At 44.1% G+C, this 26988-nt stretch overlaps 1 protein-coding gene across 1 annotated transcript in view; it reads right to left on the reverse strand.

Annotated features, from left to right (window-relative positions):
* dusp22a (dual specificity phosphatase 22a) overlaps positions 1-26988 on the reverse strand; it is a 37531-nt gene that overhangs the window by 5776 nt on the left and 4767 nt on the right. Inside the window, exons 3-6 of the mRNA XM_021607486.3 lie at positions 26603-26685; positions 25770-25819; positions 16282-16356; positions 16015-16186 (exon numbers count right to left, since the gene is read on the reverse strand). Of these exons, the coding sequence (XP_021463161.2) occupies positions 16015-16186; positions 16282-16356; positions 25770-25819; positions 26603-26685 (380 nt within the window). The remainder of the gene's footprint in view (positions 1-16014; positions 16187-16281; positions 16357-25769; positions 25820-26602; positions 26686-26988) is intronic.

A 26988-nucleotide genomic window follows, 5' to 3' on the forward strand; every position in this document is an offset into this window, starting at 1 on the left:
AGAGCAGAGTGTTCGGGCGTCAGAGCAGAGTGTTCTGGCGTCAGAGCAGAGTGTTCTGGCGTCAGAGCAGAGTGTTCTGGCGTCAGAGCAGAGTGTTCTGTCGTCAGAGCAGAGTGTTCTGGCGTCAGAGCAGAGTGTTCTCGCGTCAGAGCAGAGTGTTCTCGCGTCAGAGCAGAGTGTTCTGGCGTCAGAGCAGAGTGTTCTGGAGTCAGAGCAGAGTGTTCTGGCGTCAGAGCAGAGTGTTCTGGCGTCAGAGCAGAGTGTTCGGGCGTCAGAGTGTTCGAGCGTCAGAGCAGAGTGTTCTGGCGTCAGAGCGGTGTTCTGGAGTCAGAGCAGAGTGTTCTGGAGTCAGAGCAGAGTGTTCTGGAGTCAGAGCAGAGTGTTCTGGCTTCAGAGCAGAGTGTTCTGGCTTTAGAGCAGAGTGTTCTGGAGTCAGAGCAGAGTGTTCTGGCGTCAGAGCAGAGTGTTCTGGAGTCAGAGCAGAGTGTTCTGGAGTCAGAGCAGAGTGTTCTCGTGTCAGAGCGGTGTTTTGGAGTCAGAGCAGAGTGTTCGGGCGTCAGAGTGTTCGGGCGTCAGAGCAGAGTGTTCGGGCGTCAGAGCAGAGTGTTCGGGCGTCAGAGCAGAGTGTTCGGGCGTCAGAGCAGAGTGTTCTGGAGTCAGAGCAGAGTGTTCGGGCGTCAGAGCAGAGTGTTCTGGAGTCAGAGCAGAGTGTTCGGGCATCAGAGCAGAGTGTTCGGGCATCAGAGCAGAGTCTTCGGGCGTCAGAGCAGAGTGTTCTGGAGTCAGAGCAGAGTGTTCTGGCGTCAGAGCAGAGTGTTCTGGAGTCAGAGCAGAGTGTTCTGGAGTCAGAGCAGAGTGTTCTGAGTCAGAGCAGAGTGTTCTTGCGTCAGAGCAGAGTGTTCTCGCGTCAGAGCAGAGTGTTCTCGCGTCAGAGCAGAGTGTTCTCGCGTCAGAGCGGTGTTCTGGAGTCAGAGCAGAGTGTTCTGGAGTCAGAGCAGAGTGTTCGGGCGTCAGAGCAGAGTGTTCGGGCGTCAGAGCAGAGTGTTCTGGCGTCAGAGCAGAGTGTTCTGGCGTCAGAGCAGAGTGTTCTGGCGTCAGAGCAGAGTGTTCTCGCGTCAGAGCAGAGTGTTCTCGCGTCAGAGTAGAGTGTTCTCGCGTCAGAGCAGAGTGTTCTGGCGTCAGAGCAGAGTGTTCTGGAGTCAGAGCAGAGTGTTCTGGCGTCAGAGCAGAGTGTTCTGGCGTCAGAGCAGAGTGTTCGGGCGTCAGAGTGTTCGAGCGTCAGAGCAGAGTGTTCTGGCATCAGAGCAGAGTGTTCTGGAGTCAGAGCAGAGTGTTCTGGAGTCAGAGCAGAGTGTTCTGGCGTCAGAGCAGAGTGTTCTGGCATCAGAGCAGAGTGTCCTGGCGTCAGAGCAGAGTGTTCTGGAGTCAGAGCAGAGTGTTCTCGCGTCAGAGCAGAGTGTTTTCGCGTCAGAGCGGTGTTCTGGAGTCAGAGCAGAGTGTTCTGGAGTCAGAGCAGCGTGTTCTGGAGTCAGAGCAGAGTGTTCTCGCGTCAGAGCGGTGTTCTGGAGTCAGAGCAGAGTGTTCTGGAGTCAGAGCAGAGTGTTCTGGAGTCAGAGCAGAGTGTTCTGGCGTCAGAGCAGAGTGTTCGGACGTCAGAGCAGAGTGTTCTGGAGTCAGAGCAGAGTGTTCTGGCGTCAGAGCAGAGTGTTCTGGCGTCAAAGCAGAGTGTTCGGGCGTCAGAGTGTTCGGGCGTCAGAGCAGAGTGTTCGGGCGTCAGAGCAGAGTGTTCTGGAGTCAGAGCAGAGTGTTCTGGAGTCAGAGCAGAGTGTTCGGGCATCAGAGCAGAGTGTTCGGGCGTCAGAGCAGAGTGTTCTGGAGTCAGAGCAGAGTGTTCTGGCGTCAGAGCAGAGTGTTCTGGCGTCAAAGCAGAGTGTTCGGGCGTCAGAGTGTTCGGGCGTCAGAGCAGAGTGTTCGGGCGTCAGAGCAGAGTGTTCTGGAGTCAGAGCAGAGTGTTCTGGAGTCAGAGCAGAGTGTTCGGGCATCAGAGCAGAGTGTTCGGGCGTCAGAGCAGAATGTTCTGGAGTCAGAGCAGAGTGTTCTGGCGTCAGAGCAGAGTGTTCTGGAGTCAGGGCAGAGTGTTCTGGAGTCAGAGCAGAGTGTTCTCGCGTCAGAGCAGAGTGTTCTCGCGTCAAGAGCGGTGTTCTGGAGTCAGAGCAGAGTGTTCTGGAGTCAGAGCAGAGTATTCTGGAGTCAGAGCAGAGTGTTCTGGCGTCAGAGCAGAGTGTTCGGGCGTCAGAGCAGAGTGTTCGGGCGTCAGAGCAGAGTGTTCTGGAGTCAGAGCAGAGTGTTCTGGCGTCAGAGCAGAGTGTTCTGGAGTCAGAGCAGAGTGTTCTGGAGTCAGAGCAGAGTGTTCTGGCGTCAGAGCAGAGTGTTCTGGAGTCAGAGCAGAGTGTTCTGGAGTCAGAGCAGAGTGTTCTCGCGTCAGAGCAGAGTGTTCTCGCGTCAAGAGCGGTGTTCTGGAGTCAGAGCAGAGTGTTCTGGAGTCAGAGCAGAGTGTTCTGGCATCAGAGCAGAGTGTTCGGGCGTCAGAGCAGAGTGTTCGGGCGTCAGAGCAGAGTGTTCTGGAGTCAGAGCAGAGTGTTCTGGCGTCAGAGCAGAGTGTTCTGGAGTCAGAGCAGAGTGTTCTGGCGTCAGAACAGAGTGTTCTGGCGTCAGAACAGAGTGTGTGGGTGAGAAGTTAGTGTTCTATTACCACACTTTCACTTGGTTTCTTTTCCTTCCCAGTAGATGGTGATAGATGTAGATAGAGTTAGCTACAATCTAAGCAATTTATCTCTAGATCAATCTCTGTGTGTGGTTGGCAAACGGACAGCAGACATTCCTGAAAACAAGGGACTTTTCTCAGCAGCTCAGAGAGCCATAAGAGGTCCAACAGCTGTGCCCCCAACACACTCACTCTGGCTTTAACAACATTGCTTCTGGGCTTGATCCCAACTTGAAATCTGCGCACGTAAATCATGCATTGATGTTATTGCATGTGTAACTTGTGAAAATTCAAGTTACACATGCTGATCTCAAGATGAGATGTGAACTTCTATGAGGACTGAAAGTATAATTTATTTACATAGACAATGTCCTCTAAAATGGCCCAGTGTCTGGGTTTAACGGTACTCGAGGAGGCAGCAGGGGTTGGGTGGGAAACTCCTGGCAGAAGTCCCAGGTCTTCAACCCAGCGGTCAGTGGGCCCACATAGGGACCAGTGAGAGCTGAGGAAGGGGTGGGGAAAGTTAGCTCTGAATCAGACCTTTACCAGGAATCTGCCTCCACTTCCGTCACTCCTCCTCTGACGTTCCTGCTCACACATTAGCTACGGGCTCTCAAGCAAAAACAGATCTAGGACCAACCTCGATTGTAGTGACTGTGTAAGTGACGTCACCCAATTCCATTGAAGCTTGTAGAAAAGTACACTTTACAAAAAAGGACTTAGGAAAATTGCAATTGGTTCAGAACAGTGCAGCACGGCTGGCCCTTGGATGTACACAGAGAGATAATATTGATAATATGCATGTCAATCTCTCCTGGCTCAAAATGGAGGAGAGATTGACTTCATCACTGCTTGTATTTATGAGAGGTATTGACATGTTGAATGCACCGAGCTGTCTGTTTGAACTACTGGCGCACAGCTCGGACACCCATGCATACCCCACAAGACATGCCACAAGCGGTCTCTTCACAGTCCTAAAGTCCAGAACAGACTATGGAAGGCGCACAGTACTGAATAGAGCCATGACAACATGGAACTCTATTCCACACCAAGTAACTCATGCAAGCAGTAAAATTAGATTTAAAAACAGATTAAAAAAAGATCTTATGGAACAGCAGGGACTGTGACGCAACAGAAACATAGGCACAGACACATACAGTGGGGCAAAAAAGTATTTAGTCAGCCACCAATTGTGCAAGTTCTCGCCACTTAAAAAGATGAGAGAGGCCTGTAATTTTCATCATAGGTACACTTCAACTATGACAGACAAAATGAGAAGAAAAAAATCCAGAAAATCACATTGCAGGATTTTTTATTAATTTATTTGCAAATTGTGGTGGAAAATAAGTATTGTGAGTGAGTATAACAGAACTGATGTTGCAGGCGAAAGCCTGAGAAAAATCCAATCCGGAAGTGCCCCAGGTTTTGAAAGCGCTGCGTTCCAATGACTCCCTATTCAGCTGAGAATGTACCATCAACAAGCTTACGCTTTCTATGTATTCCCCAAGGTGTCTACAGCATTGTGACGTAGTTTTACGCATTTCTGTTGAAGAATAGCCGTAGACTTATTGCGTAAGTGGTCACATGGTGGCTCCGAGGGAGATTCTCACGTAAAATACAGAGGTAGACATTACTCCAATCGGTCCTAGAAACACCTTGAGGATGGATTCTAAACAACGTTTGCCATGTTTCTGTGTATATTATGGAGCTAATTTGGAAAAAATTTCGGAGTTGTGGTGACTGCAATTTCCGGGCGATTTCTCAGCCAAACGTGAAGGAGCTATTTCGCCTACAAAAATAATATTTTGGGAAAAAATGAACTTTGGCTGTCTACCTGGGAGTCTCGTGAGTGAAAACATCCAAAGTTCATCAAAGGTAAACGATGTAATTTGATTGCTTTTCTGATTTCCGTGACAAGGTTGCCTGCCTGCTGCTAGCAGGGCATAATGCTATGCTGGGCTATCGATAAACTTACACAAATGCTTGTCTAGCGTTGGTTGTAAAGCATATTTTGAAAATCTGAGATGACAGGGTGATTAACAAAAGGCTAAGCTGTGTCTCAATATATTTCATTTGTGATTTTCAGGAATAGGAATATTTTCTAGGGATATTTATGTCCGTTGCGTTATGCTAATTAGTTTCAGGCGATGATTGGTGCGACTGCAGTGCTCAGCTGAGGCGGACAGGGCTTTTGGTCACCTGAAGGCTCTGTTTACCTCGGCTCCCGTGCTGGCTCATCCTGATCCCTCCTTAGCGTTCATAGTTGAGGTGGATGCATCCGAGGCTGGGATAGGGGCTGTGCTGTCTCAGCGCTTGGGTACGCCACTTAAGCTCCGCCCCTGTGCTTTCTTTTCAAAGAAGCTCAGCCCGGCGGAGCGAAACTGTGATGTGGGGGACTGGGAGCTGTTGGCTGTTGTCGGGGCTCTTAAGGGATGGAGACATTGGCTTGAGGGGGCTAGACACCCTTTTCTCATTTGGACTGACCACCACATTCTGGAGTACATTCGGACAGCGAGGAGACTGAACCCTCGCCAGGCGAGGTGGGCCATGTTTTTCACCCGCTTTGTTTTTACCCTATCCTACAGACCAGGTCCCCAGAAAGTTAAGGCAGACGCACTGTCCCGGATGTATGATACAGAGGAGTGGTCCACGGATCCCACTCCCATACTTCCAGCTTCTTACCTGGTGGCACCGGTGGTATGGGAGGTGGACGCGGACATCGAGCGGGCGTCACGTGCAAAGCCCACTCCCACACAGTGTCCAGTTGGGCGTCTGTATGTTCCGTTTGATGTCCGCAATCGTTTGATCTGTTGGGCCCACACGTCACCCTCCTCTGGTCATCCTGGCATCGGTCGGACAGTGGGCTGTCTTGCTGGGAAGTACTGGTGGCCCACGTTAGCTAAGGACATGAGGGTTTATGTTTCCTCCTGCTTGGTGTGCGCACAGTGCAAGGCACCTAGACACCTGCCCAGAGGGAAATTACAACCCCTTCCCATTCAACAACGACCGTGGTCACACCTATCAGTGGATTTCCCCGTTTTCCTTGTTGGGCGGCGTTCGGCAGTCGATGTCACCAGCTTTCTAGTCACCACCGATCCATGTTTCATTTTCGTTTTGTTTTGTCTTCATTATTACACACCTGGTTTCAATTCCATAATCAATGTTCCTTATTTAGCCCTCTGGCGTCCCTTTCTGTTTTGTCGTTGTCATGTGGTTTCGTTATTTTGTGCTCTGGATATTTGTGTTTTTCCTTGTTGGAACATTGCTTAATTTTTGAGTAAATTCTCTGATTATTACTCATACCTGTGTCCTGCGCCTGACTTCGCCTTATCGATTCACCTAATCGTTGACAAATTGTATAAACTGCTTTAATTTTTCTGGATACCAGGATGAGTTAATCAAATCAAATCAAATATTATTTGTCACATGTGCCGAATACAACAGGTAGACCTTACAGTGAAATGCTTACTTACAAGCCCTTAAGCAACAATGCAGTTTTAAGAAAATCCCTAAAAAAGTAAGAGATAAGAATAACAAATATTTAAAGAGCAGCAGTACTGGAAGACAAACCGGTTTCCCTCTTGGCCCCCAGTGATGTACTGGTTGAGCAGTTGCCATACCAGGCAGGCAAATTGGAGTGTGTTATGTTTGTTCCTTATATAATGACAAACCGGGGCGTAGGTTAAACTACTTTTAATGAACATGTATTTCAGCTAGAAAACTCCATGTTTAGCCATGCAAGGCATTCTTCAACCACCTGCATAGCCTGCTGGGTAACATAGCCTAAATGTTATTGAAACATAACAACACATCTTCTTACCTTTAAAATAAAACTACTTTTCAATGTAACTACACATCACATTTGTTTACTCAACCTGCATAACATGCCATTTTCAATAACACACATTTCTTTCCCCCAATTTTTTTTTTTTAATATAATCTTTTTCAACTAAATATAGTTTGTCCAACAATACTCTATTGTGGCTCTATTTCCTTTCACATAAACAAAACAGTCCAGGTGCCCCTTTTTTGTATTTTTTTAATAGCAATTCTCAATAAGCCTTTCAGGGGCTCTGATAGTCCTTTTTGGTTGTTCTGCTGAAGTGCTTCCTGAAACATTTGGACAGCGTTCATTGTCAGTCAGGGTGTTCTGACTGAATTGTCCATTTCTAAAGGCATTTGACGCTTCAGCAGTATCCTCCAGGTGATCCTCAGTCCCTTGAGTGAATGGCTGAAGCCTTAGATCCACTCTGTTTTGTCTCAGTTGTTATCCATGCTTAGTTAGGATCTCATAGGATCACGGTGCACGCATCCAGGTTCCTGTAGTGATGTCTCTGAGTCGTACATGATCTCCAGGTTTCAGTTCAGGTCTTGCACTTTGTGTCGCTGTTTTTGTCTTTCTGTTTTTCCTTCACGAGTTTGACTTTGTGAGCACCTCTGACTGTTAGCAAGTCTTCATGGATGGCCAGGTTGGTTCTGATGCGACGTCCCATTAACATTTGTGCAGGTGAAAGTCCGTTCTGCAGCGGTGCGCTGCGGTAGATCATCAGATTTTTAAAGAAATCCTCCTTTACATTGTGTGCCTTTTTCATCAGACCTTTGACAATTTTGACTGAACTCTCTGCTAAGCCGTTGGATCTCGAGTAGTTGAGGCTGGAGGTGTTGTGTCGGAATGCCCAGTCGTTAGCGAACAATCGGAATTCGGAACTTGAGAACTGCGGGCCATTGTCCGAGTACAGTTCAGACGCAACCCCATGTCTTGCAAAGACTGATTTCAGGTAGGTGATTACAGCTTTGCTGGAGGTAGTTGGCAGTGTTGCTACTTCAGGGTAGTTTGAGTAGTCGCCGGTAACAACAATGTGACTTTTGCCATTGCAGTCAAAAAGGTAAACTCCAACTTTGTAGTAGGGTCTGTTGGGTACTGGATGAGGCATTAGCGGCTCTGCTTGCTGCTTTGGCCTGTAGGTCAAACACAGTTCTCATGAAACAGTGGTCTGGCTGATTTCCTGGTTCATTATTGGCCAGTACACTACTTCGCATGCTCGTCGTTTGAATTTTTCCTCACCCAAGTGGCCCTCGTGTATTTTCTGTAGCATTTCTTTGCGTAGTGTCATGGGAATGACAATTTTGTTGCCTTTGAACACTATGTCATCCACAACGGTGAGCTCTGCTCTGCACATCCAATAATCCTGTATTCTCCTTGGACAGTTGTTTTTCTGTGCGGGCAATCCTATCGGTGTTGTTTCTTTCGACTCTGTCATTGTCTGGTCATCTGTGATCTCTCTTTTGATCTGCTCCATTCTCTCAGAAGACACAGGAAGTGATGCTACAATCATGTCGACGTAGGCCTGATTGTGTTTTTCTGTGTGTCGAATCTCTCCTTGTCGACTGCTCGAGAAAGAGTGTCGGCGGCGAACATGAACTTTCCCGGGGTATAGATCATCTTCACATCATATTTTTGCAGTCTGATCAACATTCTCTGGATTCTCATTGGACAATCATTCAGTGGCTTAGACATGATTGACACCAATGTTTTGCGGTCAGTTTCTACTTCGAAATCTCGTCCGTAGATGTGTAGGTGAAACCTTTCGCAAGCGTATGTGCTCGCCTGTAGTTCTTTCTCTATTTGTGCATACCTCGTCTCTGCGCCTGTCAAGGCTCTGGACGCATAAGCGATGGATTGCCATGTGTCGTCATGCTGTTGCAGAATAACTGCTCCCAGGCCAAACTGTGACGCATCTGCAGAAATCCTTGTGCTTTTCTCTGGATCATAGAACCTGAGAACTGGCTCTTCTGTGATTGTCTTCTTTAGGTTTTGAAGCAGTTTTCCTGTTCATGGGACCATTCCTATTAATTTTTCTGTTCCAGAAGACATCTGAGTGGAGCGGACTGTGCTGACAGTTGAGGTATTAACTTTGCAAGGTAGGTGATCATGCCCATGAAGCATCTCACATCGTCTTTGTTCTTTGGGCGCTCCATGTTGTTGATGGCTGATGTATTCCTTGGGTCTGGTTTGACTCCATCCTCTGAAAGTATGTCTCCCACGAAGGTAAGTGTTTTCACACCAAACTCGGATTTGTCCATGTTTAGTTTTAGGTTGACTTTCCGTGTCAGGTCCAGCACTTGTCTCTCTCTCGCATCGTGTTCTTCTTTTGTGGACCCCCAGACGATGATGTCATTCATCATAGTCTCCACTCCTAGGATGCACACAAAGATCATGTGGATTGTCTTGTGATTGACCTCTGGTGCTGAGAGAATCACATATGGTAGATGAAGAAATCTGTACCTGCCCTCAGGTGTGTTGAATGTTCATAGCCTTGAGCTTGCATCATCGAGCTTCATTTGCCAGAATCCTGATGAGGCATCAAGCTTACTGAACCACTTTGCTCCAGCAAACTGCAACATTATCTCTTCTCTGATTGGCAACTTGAAATGCTCTCTCTTGATTGATTTGTTGAGATCTCTCGGGTCTGGACATATCCTGAGATCGCCGTTCTTTTTCACCACAATAACCATTGAGCTTACCCAGTCTGTAGGTTCATCCATTTTTGTGATGATGTCTAACTTTTCCATGAGATAGACGTCAAAGAGTTCCTCTTTGAGCTTTTCCCTCAGTGCAAATGGAACTTTTCTGCATGCATGCACAACTGGAGTAATTTTGTCATCAGTACATATTTTGTGTTCTCCTGGTAAACATCAAATACCCTCAAACACATCCTCATACTCACCCAGTAGCGATTCTTGGTCATTTTCAGTCTGTCACTACATATACTCTTTTCAACAAATTGAGCTTTTCACATGCATTGATTCCTTGAATAGGCTGTACACTCTTTTCCACAATCAGCAGCTGTGCTCTGAACTGTTTTCCTTTGACTGGTACGTTCTCCCCAGTATAACCAGTAACCTTCATTTTCACTGGGTGTATTTTGCTCTTCACCTTCGGTGTTTTGTAGCCATCCAGCGACAACAGGTTTACCTGTGCTCCAGTATCAAGCTTGAATGGTATTATAGGTTCATTCACCTTCAATGGCACAATCCATTCAGCATTTACTGCATTGCATATTTCCAAAGAATAATCAAAGAATTCTTCAATCTCCTCGATTTTCCCTACAGTTGTTACATGATTTGCCATGTGCAGGGCATTTTTTTGGCTTGTGGATAAATCCACATTTTCCACATGTAGTGTTTTGATTTCTCTCTTTTGCTTGTTTTTGTTTTGTAAGGCCTTGTGTGTGGTGCTCCTCTCTTTTTATTGCATGCACTGATGTCTCATCCCTGCGCAGCTCTTTAGCTTGTGCTCTGGTGGTTTCAGCTGCTCGACACATATTCACTGCTTTATCCAAAGTTAAATCTTGATCCGCAGCAATCTCTCCTTGAGTCCATTATCAAGTATGCCACAGACTATCCTGTCTTTCACTAGTGAGTCTTTCAGATTTTCAAATTCACACGTTTTGCTCAGTGTGTTCAGGTCAGCCAAATACTGGTCAAAACTGGCTCATCTGACCACTTTTTTATTGACAGAGTCACTGGTGCTTCCTGTTTTAATTTTAGCTTATAAGCAGGAATCAAGAGGATAGAGTTATGGTCAGATTTGCCAAATGGAGGGTGAGGGAGAGCTTTGTACGCGTCTCTATGTGTGGAGTAAAGGTGGTCTAGATTTATTTCCTTCTGGTTGCACGTTTAACATGCGGATAGAAATGAGGTACAATTGATTTAAGTTTCCCTGCATTAAAGTCCCCGGCCACTAGAAGCGCAGCCTCTGGATGAGCTTTTCCTCTTTGCTTTTTGGCGGAATACAGCTAATTGAGTGCGGTTTGAGTGCCAGCCTCGGTCTGTAGATAGCTACGAAAAATACAGATGAAATCTCTCGAGGTAGATAGTGTAGTCTACAGCTTATCATGAGATACTCTACCTCAGGCGAGCAAAACCCTGAGACTTCCTTAAAGATCGTGCACCAGCTATTGTTCACAAATATGCACAGGCCCCCGCCCATGTCTTACCAGAGGCTGCGGTTCTGTCCTGCCAATAGTGTATAACCCGCCAGCAGTATGTTCTTAGTGTCGGCGTTCAGCCACGACTCTGTGAAACATAAGATATTACAGTTTTTAATGTCCTGTTTGGTAGGATATATGTGCTTTCAGTTGATCTAATTTATTTTCCAGCGATTGAACGTTAGCTAGCTAGCAGAATGGAAGTCATGGGCGGATTAGCCACTCGTCGCCTGATCCTCACAAGGCATCCTGATCTCTTTCCGCGAAACCCACGTTTCCTTTTCCAGCGAATCACGGGGATCTGGGCCTGGTCGGGTGTCCGTAATATATCCCTCGCGTCCGACTCATTGAAGAAAAACTCCTCGTCCAATTTTAGGTGAGTAATCCCAGTTTTGATGTCCAGAAGCTCTTTTCGTCATAGGAGAAGGTAGTAGCAGCTTTATGTACAAAACAAGTAAAGAACAACGCATCAAAAAAAATAGCATGGTTGTTTAAGAGCCGATAAGACGGCAGCCCTCCGGCGCCATCTTCATTAGCTCCGGCGCCATCTTCATTAGCTCCGGCGCCATCTTCATTAGCTCCGGCGCCATCTTCATTAGCTCCGGCGCATCCTCATTAGCTCCGGCGCCATCCAAGGCAGCTAATGGGGATCCATAATAAATACAAATACACAAGAAATTGTATTTGACCGATATTGTTTTTCATTCCTTCTATTCATGTGTTCCATTTCTATGTCAGTCCTGGTGATTCTGTAAGTGTAACACACCATACGTTAATTGAACATTACCCAGCCCTTCTTTCACCGCAGTGGAACCACAACCTGTGGGACATGCTCCATCTTGCCCTTACAGTAAAGCTCTAACCATTTAGGTCAACAAGTCCAACAGACCATCCAGATCTGCGGTTTCTGGAGGGAATCCAGGAAATAACCATCTAATCATTTGTTGTGTAACACCATATATATTGCGAAATAGGAAGAACTGAAAGTGTCTCTGAAAGTAATATATGGAATTATGTTCCATTTCAGTAACGCAATATGAATACAAAGAGGGAACTGTAGATTATAAAGAGACAAATAAAATGTTCACACTAGTGTGAACTTAATGAACCTAAACATTCAGTTTCGTTTCGCTTCAGTTGTCATATTCTTTTGCCACCTGTGTGTTCACTAATCAAGGTTATGCAGCTTAGATGTGCTCCACACTGCTGGATCTATAGACATAATTTATGAACATTTTGGAAATGCAGTGAGACATTAAAACAACAACACAGTTGGACATATTATTGTTCTGACATGAACATTGCTACCCCTCACCGAACACATCAAACATGGATGTCCTTGTAAGACCAGCCGAGTATAGTGGAGTTTATGCTCTTTTGGGTCAGACTTCCACACAGGACAGTGGGATTGATCAGTGTAGTTCTCAGCTGTGCTGTGGGAAGACGTGGCTAACATTTTAAACAACGGAACAGCATATCATGGGCTTCTGGTAGACAGGTGTTGAAAATCACATCATGGGCTTCTGGTAGACAGGTGTTGGATGGAGTGGTGGGTGGCTACTAGTATCAATGCATAGCCACCAATGTGATAGTTCAACAAAAGATTGCAATGTGTATTTATTTAGTAATTTTCTTATAAATGACCTATAATTTATTACAGTAGTGTAAAGGTTAACAAACTTGTGGTACATTATTTACATTAGTTGAGTAATCATGAAATACAGTATAATTTTAATGTTATATACAAAATATATGCAGGAGTTCCAGATGAACCAAGACAGTTCCCATGTCTGGTAAAAGAGAAGAGTTGTGTTCAGGTGTTACGTGCCTCCTGACGGAGGGAGGTGCAGGAATCAGGAGCAGGAGAGCAAGGAATTCCCAGTGGCAAAATAGTTTAATGAGTAGTCCAAAACACAACTACAACATGGGACTGAAACACGCCCAAACGAGGTTGCCACACACAGGGAAATAAAGTGCTACACACGGAGGAGAAACCTCTAGTCCTAAACTCAATACCTAAACGGCACAACTGCCTTGAGAAAAGAAACCCCGTGGTGCAGACACGCACCCCTCAATAACGTAACCACAGAAAACAATCCCGCACAAAGACTAGCAGGCAGTGGAGGTAAATATACCCACCGAAATCAACTAATCAGACACAGGTGTAAACAATACAGACAGACACAAACGAAAAGGAAAAATGGATCGGTGGCAGCTAGTAGGCCGGCGACGACGACCGCCGAGCGCCACCCGAACAGGGAGAGGAGCCACCTTCGGTGGAAGTCGTGACATCAGGTGTGTCACTGTGTATGTTTCCTCCCACACAACCGTCAGGTGTCACAGCGACTCCCACACATTACCACCATCCATAACCAGCCATACAACATACTCAAACCTCTTTACAAGAAAATGGACTGTGTTACAAAAATACACAGGTAGGTACAATGAACAGTTAGACTACACACGATAAGGACAGATGGGAGACTTGAGTCCCAAACCCAGCTTTGAGTCAGACTCTCCATCATTCCTTTACCAGTTTTCACTTCCAGATCAACTATTCATGAGAAAAGGATTACTCAAAATTGGAACAAATTATGTAAATTTCAGTTTTGTTTGTTTGAAAACATCTCCCTGCTTTGAATCCATTTAAAGTAAGTCAAAGTCCAAACTAAGGAACAGTGACCTGGACACAACCCCTAAGACACTATCACACTTACTGAACCTTACCTTACGCACAACAAAACACCCACATAACAATGCATTTATAATCATTTTTAACAACAGACATGCCTTAGTTGTATCAGTGTTTTAGGCAAAGTGTTGTGAAATTAAAAAAATATACAATTGTTCACCTCTATATAAAGTATAACACTATAGATACAACTATTGGGATGACAAGAGCAAATTCTCTCTAAGACACAGTCGTGGGAAAAACATGAAGAAAGGAATTCCATTTCCCCTTTGATCCTCAAAATCACTGCCAACTCAACCAAACAATAAGAAAATAAATGTTTTTTTCTTCAGTGAAGACATGTTGCAAGCTTTTGACAGTAATTACAGTCACGTGATGGTTAGTACCAGGCTAATGCAATTTCAGCAAGCCCCTCCAGTTCCCCTTCTGTATACAACACACACATACTGAGTACCACTGGCTGGGTGCATGTCATCAGCTAGAGAAACAAAGCCCTTCTCAGCAACCTCTCACCCCACGACATCTTCTGTGAATAATTTGCAGATGCGTATAAATAAACTGACAACACAGATACTCACTTTGAAACCAGCAAACACTTTAGTGTAGGTCTAGTGACATGAGAGTGAAGTCACGGTTCATATGCATGATGGTGGCACTTCTAATTAAATAACTTATGTATTTCTGGTGGCCCAGATGAAAGTCACATAGTAACAGTTTACACATGATCTAGTGGTCTTCTGTTTGCCTAGATACATTGAGGGTTCATAACCCACCTCGGTCATAACAGCAAGTCCAGAGAAAGCCATCAGTCATCACAAAGATCATCTCCCAGACTGCTAATGAGCAGTATGAGGAGTTTAGCAAGATCCCTGGTAGGCCATACAAAGTTAAGTCAGGCAACCAGGAAGGATGGGCTCCAGGTTTACTGTCAGAGACCCACCTCCATCTACAGAAGTGAAAGTAAACCAAAAGTATGAACCTGACAGGGCAGGAGTGGCCTTGTAAAAAACGGCTGCATCATTAACTGATAGCAGCTGAATGATGACACATTCCTGTGACTCTGTACTATGAGTGGGAGTAAGCTAACAGTTTGGCTTCCGAGTGGGTGTTAGAGAAAAGGTGGGCCTTAACCGGCATTCTTCTTACTCACTGAAATTGTTTACCTGAACTATTCAAGTCTAAATATTACACTTGAGCTGTGTTACAGGGTGTTTTTCTGCCCACATTGAATTGCGGGAAGCTGTAGAATAATAACAACAATTTTGGGGGTGCTTATATTTGTCCTGTTTTTTGTTGCATATCCCAACTCCCCGTGAGACACCCGCAGGGAGTGGGGTCACGGACTGGGTCACCATTGTACAGCGCCCCTGGAGCATTAAGGGCCCCCCCCCCCCCCCAGGTGGTAAGAGTAGGCAACAATACGTCTGTCACGCTGATCCTCAACACTGGGGCGCCTCAGGGGTATGTAATTAGTCCCCTCCTTGTATTCCCTGTTCACCCACGACTGCATGGCCAAACACGACTCCAACACCATCATTAAGTTTGCTGACGACATAACAGTGGTAGGCCTGATCACCAACAACGGTGAGACGGCCTATAGGGAGGAGGTCAGAGAACTACAACCTCTCCCTCGATGTGAGCAAGACAAAGGAGCTGATCGTGGACTACAGTAAAAAGCAGGCCGAACAGGCCCCCATTAACATTGAAAGGGCTGTAGTGGAGGGGGTCTAGAGTTTCAAGATCCTTGGTTTCCACATCACCAACGAACTATCATGGTCCAAACGTACCAAGACAGTCGTGACGAGGGCACAACAAAACCTTTTCCCCCTCAGAAGACTGAAAGACTGTGCATGGGCCCCCAGATCCTCAAAAAGTTCTACAGCTGCACCATCGAGAGCATCCTGACCAGTTGCAAAACCGCCTGGTTTGACAACTGTCGGCATCTGATTGTAAGGCGCTACAGATGGTAGTGCAAACGGCCCAGTACATCACTGGGGCCAAGCTTCCTGCCATCCAGGACCGATATAATAGGCGGTGTCAGAGGAAAGCCCATAAAATTGTCAGAGACTCCAGTCAACCAAGTTATAGATTGTTTTCTCTCCTACCGCACGGCCACGGGTACCGGAGCACCAAGTCTAGGACCAAAAGGCTCCTCAAAAGCTTCTATCCCCAAGCCATTAGACTGCTGAACAATTTATAAAAATCGCCACCGGACAATTTACATTGTACACCGGACATCCCCCCTTGTACACTGCTTACCTATGCATAGTCACTTCGCCCCCACCTACATGTACAGATTACCTCAACTAACCTGTACCCCCGCACACTGACTCAGTACCGGTGCCCCCTGTATATAGCCTCGTTATTGTTATTCTTATTGTGTTACCTTTTATTCTTACTTTTTATTTTAGTCTACTTGGTAAATACTTTCTTCTTCTTGATCTGCACTGTTGGTTAAGGGCTTGTACGTAAGCATTTCACGGTAAAGTCTACACTTGTTGTATTCGGCGCATGTGGCATGTGATTTGATATACAGGGTGTGTGTGTTTCAATGTGTGTGTACCTACCTCTGTGACTTGGTTCATCTGGTACTCCTGTAGTTGCTGTTGGAAGCCATAGTTCGGGCCTACGAAGGAACGCACGGCCTTAACAGCCGACAGACACTCCTCCCAGCTGTAGGTGGTGACGGTCATCAGGTAGGCCACCACCATGGTAGTACTACGGGACACACCGGCCAGGCTGCATTATGGGACAGGGACAGGGAGAGCATAGTCATGAGGTGTCAGGTACGGTCAACAGAAAGTTAGTGGTTTATGGTTAGGTGGTGTACGTACCAGTGCACCAGACAGGCCCCTCCATTTAGACGGCATTCGTGGATGAACCTGATGCTCTCTTTGAAATGCTGTGATCTGCAAAGACACAAACATATGGCCTTATAGGTACAAGTACAGAATAAATTCCACGTGACCATTTAGTCACTGTAATTAGGCTTCTCCAAGCCTAATTACCATGACTAAATGGTCACGTGGAATTTGATTGCCATCATGACTCGACCGCTGGTGGTCATCTTAATATGGTAATATGGTCATCTTAACAGCCCTAGTCTCACCTATGACAAGACAATCCACATCCTGATATGATCAGTGATACACGTTTTAGGCTTCTCCAAGCCTAATTATTGTGCTCCAAAATGGAGCACAATAATCTGTTTTACAACGGGTGTAGAGACTAACTGGCATACATATGAAGCATGTGAGTTTCAAGTATGGGGAAGATCATTTTCACCATAAAAATGCACATTTACAGTGGATTTTTAAAATGCTAATTAATTACTTAAAAATCATACAATGTGATTTTCTGGATTTTTGTTTTGGATTCCGTCTCTCACAGTTGAAGTGTACCTATGATAAAAATGACAGACCTCTACATGCTTTGTAAGTAGGAAAACCTGCAAAATCGTCAGTGTATCAAATACTTGTTCTCCCCACTGTATAATAAAAGCATTACATTCATAATTACCTTTGCGGTCACTTTTGAGAATTGTGTTTTCCTGCTAATGGAAGATTTGTGCTTATAGCTTACTACAGTGTGCACATTGCTGCACTTATAATGTGAAGAAATATCCTAATAGTTTACCAACATTTTAAGCTAAACGTTCTGATCTGTTGCTTCAGGCTCATTGCTTAAAAAAGTTGTTTTGATGCTAGTGGTTGGATTAATTTGGAATCTATCACATCCCACAACTGTCCTACACTATATTTGGAATATTTATTTCTCGCACAGAATATGTCGACTTTTGTACTATGGGGGAAAGTAGATTGACATAGGATAGTGCTTTCGCTGTTCATTAGACCTACTCAACTTGTTGGCTGACGAAAAGTAAATGTGGACAGTTCTTCCTCGGAATTGGATAAGGACGCACACAGTTGCCTCCCCGATGTGTCTGTCTTCACTTGTAGCCTGTGAGAAAGACCCGTCACATGATGGAGAGCCATGTGAGTGAGAGGTGCTTCAGAGCGTGCAATCGGGAGAAGGGAATTATAATCATTATATTCAGCCCAAGACCACAATGGCCACTGGCCGCAAAAGACATAGATTTTTTTTTATGTGACATTACAGCCACACAAAGGTGATGCCACCGGAAAATTCAAGGCATTATCAAGAGCTTGTCAAAGTGTGTACAGCCTTTGCAAAAAACAAAGCAGAGCTCATGCCTTTCATGCAACTTTTTTCAAAACATCATTAGAGTCGCATCATTAGAGTCACATCATGCAGCCTTATTGTATTAAAAATCAGAAGATATAGCCCGGTGTTTGTATCACAACCAAAGATACATAAATAACTTGAAATTAAGTATTTTAGGAGTACCTGTTTCTTTGTTAAGCGCTCAACACAGAATAGCTGCATATGCACACTCCTTTAAAATGTTTGGAGAAAATATCCTTTCTATTTTATTCAGCTATGTTCAATTGTATTCTTCATTCTATACAATCATGTAAAATAATGTCACAGAATTCTAAGCAAATCTTGTCTGCTTAATGAACTAGTGTACAGTTCCACAGCCATATGGCATAGCCAGATCAGGGCCTAACACAAGGACAACTCAGAGTGTGCTATTCTGTTCTTCTGAAATAGACTACATTTTCTTCATATCATGTTTATTTAGACCGGTCTAAAATAAATCACAGATTTATTGTGATGATGTAGGCTCTTACATGGATATATTCAACTTTTTAAAATGTAGATGTACCAAAGATCTGCATCAGTGGCAATGTGTGGAAGCCAGGAGAAGCTAAATGTGTTCATGTTAATTAATGGTCAATTACCGTGAGACTGGCAGTTATTTGCTTGACAATCACCGGCTGACCAAATGTCATGACCGCCACAGCCTTAGGTGAGACCAGATGTATAAATATATAAATTGATTTCATTTCACATTTTATGGGATATGAGAAAGAACAGGAAGAAGTGAAACTAAGGTGTAAAAGTCATCTGGACCCCATCTCTGCACAGCACAAGTTCCTTCAATCCGTTTCATCTTAGTCATGATGTCCAGATACCTGTCCTGTATTATACCCAAGTATCTGTGTCTAAAAATCACACCACTGGGAAGTCCCAGGACATATTTTACAGTCTAGTCATTTAGCAGACGGTCTTATCCAGAGTGACTTACATTAGTGCATTCATCTTAAGATAGCTACTGTAGGTGAGACAACAACACATCACAATCGTGCTAGTAGGAACAGTGCTAGTAGGAAAAGACGCATAACGATGTTATGGAGGGGGAAGGGATGGGTAGGTTACTCTCGAGATGTTGGTGGAAGTGATCTTGTCTTGTTTAGTAGAACTCTCCACTGGACACTACCAGGAGAACCTAGAATTATTTTCTATTCAACTTCCATTGTCACCCAAGAAAGTCTTAATCTCTCTCACACAACCCGTTGGTTTGTCAATTCATGCACCTTTGTAGGACTGTGAGGTAATGAGAGTATAGGGGACTCCTATTCAGCTTCCCCTTCCAGACTTTACAACCACTATCATTCCATCTTTAGAGATCATCTTTTCATATAGATCAATACAGCATATACCCCAACTAACATTCTCCTTCCTGTCTACCCTAAACTGTAATGTAGATCAATACAGCATATACCCCAATTAACATTCTCCTTTCTGTCTACCCTAAACTGTAATGTAGATCAATACAGCATTGCCCCAATTAACATTCTCCTTCCTGTCTACCCTAAACTGTAATGTAGATCAATACAGCATTGCCCCAATTAACATTCTCCTTCCTGTCTACCCTAAACTGTAATGTAGATCAATACAGCATATACCCCAATTAACATTCTCCTTCCTGTCTACCCTAAACTGTAATGTAGATCAATACAGCATATACCCCAATTAACATTCTCCTTCAGTCTACCCTAAACTGTAATGTAGATCAATACAGCATATACCCCAATTAACATTCTCCTTCCTGTCTACCCTAAACTGTAATGTAGATCAATACAGCATTACCCCAATTAACATTCTCCTTTCTGTCTACCCTAAACTGTAATGTAGATCAAGACAGCATATACCCCAATTAACATTCTCCTTCCTGTCTACAATAACCTGTAATGTAGCTCAATACAGCATATACCCCAACTAACATTCTCCTTCAGTCTACCCTAAACTGTTTTTTGGTGTTGGTCTATGACTACCACTCCAAACACTATTAGGAAATAGTAGTGAAGTGTTGCGCAATAGGAGAGTCATATGGTGGGGAGTATTGTCCTATAACAGCAAAGTCTGCTTGGTTACCCAACCAACTCAACAGCCAGGGGCTAAAATAGATGGATTGCACGTTCCCTCCTTCTCATTTGGAGTCAAACTCTTGCTGAAGGAAGTCTCCTCAGCACTTTTCAAATTATTTCTGGTCCAGAGGTTTCCGGCTATCTTGTTAAATGTGCAGAAATGTATTATGTGGTGATTGTTTTGTGTTTTGAGAGGCTGAACTCCAAATGAAAACAAAAACAATTAGGATCTTACACTGAGGTTACAAAACATTAAGAACACCTGCTCTTTCCATGACAGACTGCCCCGGTGAATCCAGGTGAAAGCTATGAACCCTTATTAAATCCGTTTCAATCAGTGTAGATGAACGGGCGGAGACAGGCTAAAGAAAAATTAAGCCTTGAGACATGGATTGTGTCTGTGTGCCATTCAGAGAGTGAATAGGCAAGACAAAATATTTCAGCGCCTTTGAAACAGATATGGTTGTAGGTGCCAGGCGCACCAGTTTGTGTCAAGAACTGCAATGAGGGAGGGGAGGAGTGTTTGGTATACTCAGTGTATATTTATGCAATAAGCCACGAGGAGGAGTGGTATATAGCCAATATTCCATGGCTAAGGGCTATTCTTACGCACAACCCATCGCGGAGTGCCTGGACACAGCCCATAGCCGTGGTATATTGGCCAAATATCACAAACCCCTGACGTGCCTTATTGCTATTATAAACTGGTTACCAACGTAATTAGAGCAGTAAAAATACATGTTTTGTCAAACCCGTGGTATACGGTCTGATATACCACGGCTGTCAGCCAATCAGCATTCAGGGCTGATTAGCATTCAACCACCCATATTATATTCACAAATGAAGGACAGTGGCGAACTGTATGGTTGAATCCAAACAAAGACTCTGTAGTGCTTTAGTTTGTGATATCTGGTAACTGAAGATATAGGACATCTGAATCTAATTCTAATTCTTGTTTCTTGAGTTTTTAATAAAACAACATGAAGTGGGGGTCAGGTCAGCATCCTACCACAATAATGACATACTCTCAGAGACTCAACAGGAGAGAGGCCCCCAGTCTAGCCCCTAGGGCCCCTAGCCATGTCAGTCCCTGGCCTGGTCTCTAAAAGCGGGGAACAGGGGGACGTGTTGAAACCAGTAGGGAGACCGTTAGCCCTGTTTTCCCAGCCTAGGGATTGTGACAGAGAGGGACTATAATAGGCCTGGTGACCGAGGCACAGCAGGATGTCACAGCAAGGCTTCCTTCCTGCTGCCTGCAGACCAGTTGGTTGCGACAGGGGGGTCAGAGGCCCCCCAACCCAACAACATCCCCTCCTCCCCTCATCCGCAACCTCCAACGACCCTCATCATCATCTCTCTCCTTCTTATTTTCCTCTGAGAAGACAAGTGATTGACAGACTGACTGAGTTATGCTCTGCTTACGGGAGGTTAAACAAAATACTTACTAGACGCCAAAGTTAAGGAGCATGTCTATAACACTAGTGTCTGTCTTTTTCTGACTGACTGGCAGACAGGGTGTTTCTGTCCAGGTATGAAAAGCAGGGTAGGATATTCCACCCTGGTAGTTATACTTACTGCGCTACACAGCGTTCTACAATACTAATGTAATGAGCCGTAATTAACATGGATAGTGGACACAGAACAAACTCAACAGATGGTGCAGGTCATAGGTACCAGGGAAGTAGCTCTCTCTTTTATAGGATCTCTAAAAGTGGTGCGTGGCCAGCGTAATGTGTGGCTATGTATTGGAAAATGACACAATCATATGTGCTTTTTTGGGCTTAGGCTCATAAAATGTCTTTAATGTATGGCTCAAACGGACTCAGGTGGCTTCAGGCTTGAATGTTTATGCCAATCAAAGCTCTAATCAAATCCAGACATACAGTTGAAGTCGGAAGTTTACATACACTTAGGTTGGAGTCAATAAAACTCATTTTTCAACCACTCCACAAATTTCTTGTTAACAAACTATAGTTTTGGCATGTCGGTTAGGACATCTACTATGTGCATGACACAGGTAATTTTTCCAACAATTGTTTACAGACAGATTATTTCACTTATAATTCACTCTATCACAATTCCGGTGGGTCAGAGGTTTACATACACTAAGTTGTCTGTGCCTTTTAACAGCTTGGAAAATTCCAGAAAATAATGTCATGGCTTTAGAAGCTTCTGATAGGCTAATTGATATAATTTGAGTCAAATAGAGGTGTACATGTGGATGTATTTCAAGGCCTACCTTAAAACTCAGTGCCTCTTTGCTTGACATCAAGGGAAAATCAAAAGAAATCAGTCAAGACCCCAGAAAAAAAATTGTAGACCTCCACAGGTCTGTTTCATCCTTGGGAGCAATTTCCAAACACCTGAAGGTACCACGTTCATCTGTACAAACAATAGTACGCAAGTATAAACACCATGGGACCACGCAGCCGCCATACTGCTCAGGAAGGAGACGCGTTCTGTCTCCTAGAAATTAATGTACTTTGGTGCGAAAAGTGCGAATCAATCCCAGAACAACAGCAAAGGACCTTGTGAAGATGCTGGAGGAAACAGGTACAAAAGTGTCTATATCCACAGGAAAACGAGTCCTATATTGACATAACCTGAAAGGCCGCTCAACCAGGAAGAAGCCACTGCTCCAAAACCGCCAGACTACGGTTTGCAACTGCACATGGGGACAAAGATCGTACTTTTTGGAGAAATGTCCTCTGGTCTGCTGAATCAAAAATAGAACTGCTTGGCCATAATGACCATTGTTATGTTTGGAGGAATAAGGGGGAGGTTTGCAAGCCGAAGAACACCATCCCAACCATGAAGCACGGGGGTGGCAGGATCATGTTGTGGGGGTGCTTTGCTGCAGGAGGGACTGGTGCACTTCACAAAATAGATGGCGTCATGAGGAAGGGAAATGATGTGGATATATTGAAGCAACATCTCAAGACATCAGTCAGGAAGTTAAAGCTTGGTTGCAAATGGTTCTTCCAAATGGACAATGACCCCAAGCATACTTCCAAAGTTGTGGCAAAATGGCTTAAGAACAACAAAGGTATTGGAGTGGCCATCACAAAGCCCCGACCTCAATCCTATAGAAAATCTGTGGGCAGAACTGAAAAAGCGTGTGCGAGCAAGGAGGCCAACAAACCTGACTCAGTTACACCAGCTCTGTCAGGAGGAATGCGCCAAAATTCCCCCAACTTATTGTGGGAAGCTTGTGGAAGGCTATCCGAAACATTTGACCCAAGTTAAACAATTTAAAGGCAATGCTACCAAATACTAATTGAGTGTATGTAAACTTCTGACCCACTGGGAATGTGATGAAAGAAATAAAAACTGAAATGAATCATTCTCTCTACTATTATTCTGACATTTCACATTCTTAAAATAAAGTGGTGATCCTAACTGACCTAAGACGAGACATTTTTACTAGGATTAAATGTCAGGAATTGTGAAAAACTGAGTTTAAATGTATTTGGCTAAGGTGTATGGAAACTTCCGACTTCAACTGTACTTACCCAGCGTACAAAACATTGCTCTTTCTATGACAGACTGACCAGGTGAAAGCTATCATCCCTTAATGATGTCGCTTGTTAAATCCACTTCAAATCAGTGTACATGAAGGGGAGGAGACAGGTTGAAGAAGGATTTTTAAGCCTTGAGACAAGTGAGACATGGATTGTGTATGTGTGCCATTCATAGGGTGAATGGGCAAGACAACAGATTTAAGTGCCTTTGAATGGGGTATGGTAGTAGGTGCCAGGTGCACTGGCTTGAGAATGTCAAGAAGTGCAACGCTGCTGCTGGTATTTTTAACACTCAACAATATTCCGTGTGTATCAAGAATGGTCCACTACCAAATGGACATCCAGCCAACTGTGGAAAGCATTGGAGTCAACATGTGCCAGCATCCCTGTGGAACGCTTTCGACACCTTGTGGAGTCCATGCTCCGATGAATTGAGGCTGTTTTGAGGGCAAAAGGGGGAGCAACACAATATTAGGAAGGTGTTCCTAATGTTTGGTACACTCAGTGTATATGTTTTATATGCTTTGGAATGACACTTCCGGTTTTGGGGGAAATACCTCTCAGGTACCAGCTGAGAGAAAAGTGATTTATTCTCGGGATGGAACATTTTTTACATCCGGGGAAAATATTCAACTCTACTCAAGACTGAGTGTGAAAGTGATAATGGCATGGGTGGAAGGAAGGACACCCACACAGAGCAGAGCAGAGCTGAGGAGAACGCTCTCAGTGCTACAGGGACTCTACCCTCAGCTGTCAAGTCACTTGGAGAGACATCACAGGGTTACCATGTGATGCTAGGGGGACTCTGACCCTACTTTTCTTTTCAAATAACCACAATGTGTAATCAAGTGACATGAAAGACCTGCCTCCAATGACCACAACAACACTAGAGTCGGAGTCCCTTACTACTGAAATGATTCTCGTCTCACACTGTTACAGCATTTGTATTATCATTTTCAGGGGTTGGAACCGGTTCAAGGAACAGAACCGAAAACCGGAAAAGAATGACATTTTTCAAGGAACAGAAATGGAACCGGGAATGAAAGTGATCCATACCGTTCCGGAACAGAAGCGTTATTTTATTAGCAAGGAAAACCGGTTAATAACGTTATTTTACGTTCCAGGCATTTTTTTCTAGTTCCACAAAAAATGCAACAAAGTGCCAATGCAAAGCCCTCACTCTGTCACTCAGAAACTTATTCCAGCGTCTGCCTGCAAGCTAAAAATCTTTGCCGGTGTGTGTGCATGTTTAAGTTACCTGCCTCTTCCCCTTCCGAAGCATAGGCTACTGTACTGACGTTAAAAGCGTGAGAAGATGGGGAGAGATATTTTTCATTAGCTAAAGAAAAATGTATTAACTTTTTCAATGCTAGTTAAGAATATTATAGGCCTAGTTACTGTATAACTCTGTGGAACTAATTCATATAATAACAAGATGCCTAGTGCTTCAAGCCTGCTCCTTAACCCACTCTCGTTCTCTCCCCACTCAGAAAATTTCAGTCACATCTTGTGCAATAGGCTACACTTGTCTGTCCATCATGCATGTAAACAACTAGCTTGCCTGCTCTATCTGTACTGATTGGGGAAGTAATATAATGAGTAAAATGTAAAAAACAGAAGATTTCACAGGTTAAAAAAGAAACAGAAAGGAACGACATAAACTGGTACTTTTTTGGAATTCGAACCGGTTCAGAACTTTATTTTGCTGGTCGGAACAGTGGAACGGAACAAAATAAATAGTGGTTCTGTTCAGAACGAAATGATTGGGAAATGATTTCGGTTCCAACCCCTGATTATTCCAACCCCTGATTATAAAATTTTTATTTATTTTCAACTGTTTTCATTTCTGCAACTTCTTTTATAACAGTATTTATACTAAATGGTAGTATGCCAATGGCGACCCACCAAACATGAGAGCAGCTTAGAGACAGAGAAGTAAATGTTTTGGTCTGCTGCTATAATGACAGAGGGGGACTTGACAACACACGTGAAGCAGCAGCTGTCTATCTAGCTCATTTCACACAGTGGTGATGGGGTCTATATAAAACTACAGCCATTTAAAATACTGCACCATCTCCACACTCTTTCCTGCTCTGATAGCAAAGCCAGACAAGTCAAACTGAGATGTCTTTCTCTCAGAGTCCTTTAGATTATCAGGTCTTAGTGTTTTATTTTACTGTTTTGGTCTCTGACTTGATAATGTAGGTACCTTGTTTATCTCTACCTGATACATACTGTAGGAACCTTTAAAAGACTTCCAGGCTTATTTCAGTCGTTTCAACGACAAAGTGACTAATCTACTTTTCCTGCCTGTGTGTCACCCTGGAGACACAAACTGAAGAGTTACGTTCAACTGATGTTGTTGAAACAATATGACACATGAGTCATGTCTTGTTCACAGGAAGAAAAGAGGGACCTCTGACGATGGTACACAGCGGAGTGGCTTGTGTTGGTGGATTTGTTTGACAATGAATGGTGTGTGTGTGAGTGTGTGTGGTAACTCACAGGTTCTGGCTAGACACATCAGCTGCGTGGATACACAGGTAGGTCATGTCCTGTGAGAGGTAAACAGATAGGAGTACAAACACAACACGAGGGTCAGTTTTGTTCTGCACACAACACATACCATCTAAGTGTGGTCACAGTACAGTTTATCAGCGGTATATCATTCACTTTCTGCCAATTAGCATTCTTGTAATGTTTTCTATTGTTTGAAACAGTAATTAGTAGGTAAGGTGTGTGGTCATCAACTGCACATTGTTGTTGGATGAGTCAAGTAAATACATACTCAACTGAGTTTTATAAATGAACCACATAGGTCAAATAAAACTAAAATATGATGCTTCAAGAGTGAAGTGCTTTATTGAACAGTTAAAGCTTTGTCTGAAGTTCTTCAGCCCAATGTCACTGGTATGTATTAAACTGAGACACCACTACCCCCAGCAGGCTTCAACTATGTACTACAAAATCTCTGTTTTCCACTTCTACAAAAGTATGTCATACTGTACGGATTTCATTACACTACACAATTCCCATGAATCAAATCAAGGAACTGAATATTGACCCAAAACGTTATTAGACGTCTCTCTAGAATTTGAGACAACATCCCATATTCACTGACTGAGTATGAGGAAGTTGAAAATCATTTGAATATTTAGGTTTGACTCATGTAAGACATGTTATTCAAGGTTATGGTCAATGGTCATGAAATCCCATTTCAGTTCTTGACCAACTAAACCTGAATGAAGCCTACTCCAGCCTGACTCAATACACAACAATGTATTCAGTCTGTCTATGAAACTGGCCTTGTGTCCTCCATGGCTGCCTGCTCCACTCACCTCCAGCACGGGTTTAGCATTGTTATACACAGACAGGATGTGGGTGATGTTGTTCTGGGACAAACTTTCTCTGTTCTCCGAGTCTGGCAAAAGACGAAGGGAGGTAGAAAATGTCGATCAGTGATTCTTCTCAGTGAATTTCTATGAGACCCTCAGTAGACAAAGCAATGCCATAATGAGAGAGAGGAAATGCATCATTTGAAGTGTTTAAGACCCAGGAGTGGCTTGCCCAGAAGCAGCATCTGTGACTGTGTGGCTGTAATTTGGGTAGCAATCATTTGGCCTTGACACTTAAAGCTATTTTCAGTGTGTGAGCAGTACTTGGACCATTTTGTGAAGCCATCAACAGTATGGCTAAAATTATAGCAGGGTTTATGTCACATTAA

Source organism: Oncorhynchus mykiss, chromosome 6 (genome assembly GCF_057628025.1).
Source record: "Oncorhynchus mykiss isolate SJ-2025 chromosome 6, ASM5762802v1, whole genome shotgun sequence".
Classification (NCBI taxonomy): Eukaryota; Metazoa; Chordata; class Actinopteri; order Salmoniformes; family Salmonidae; genus Oncorhynchus; species Oncorhynchus mykiss.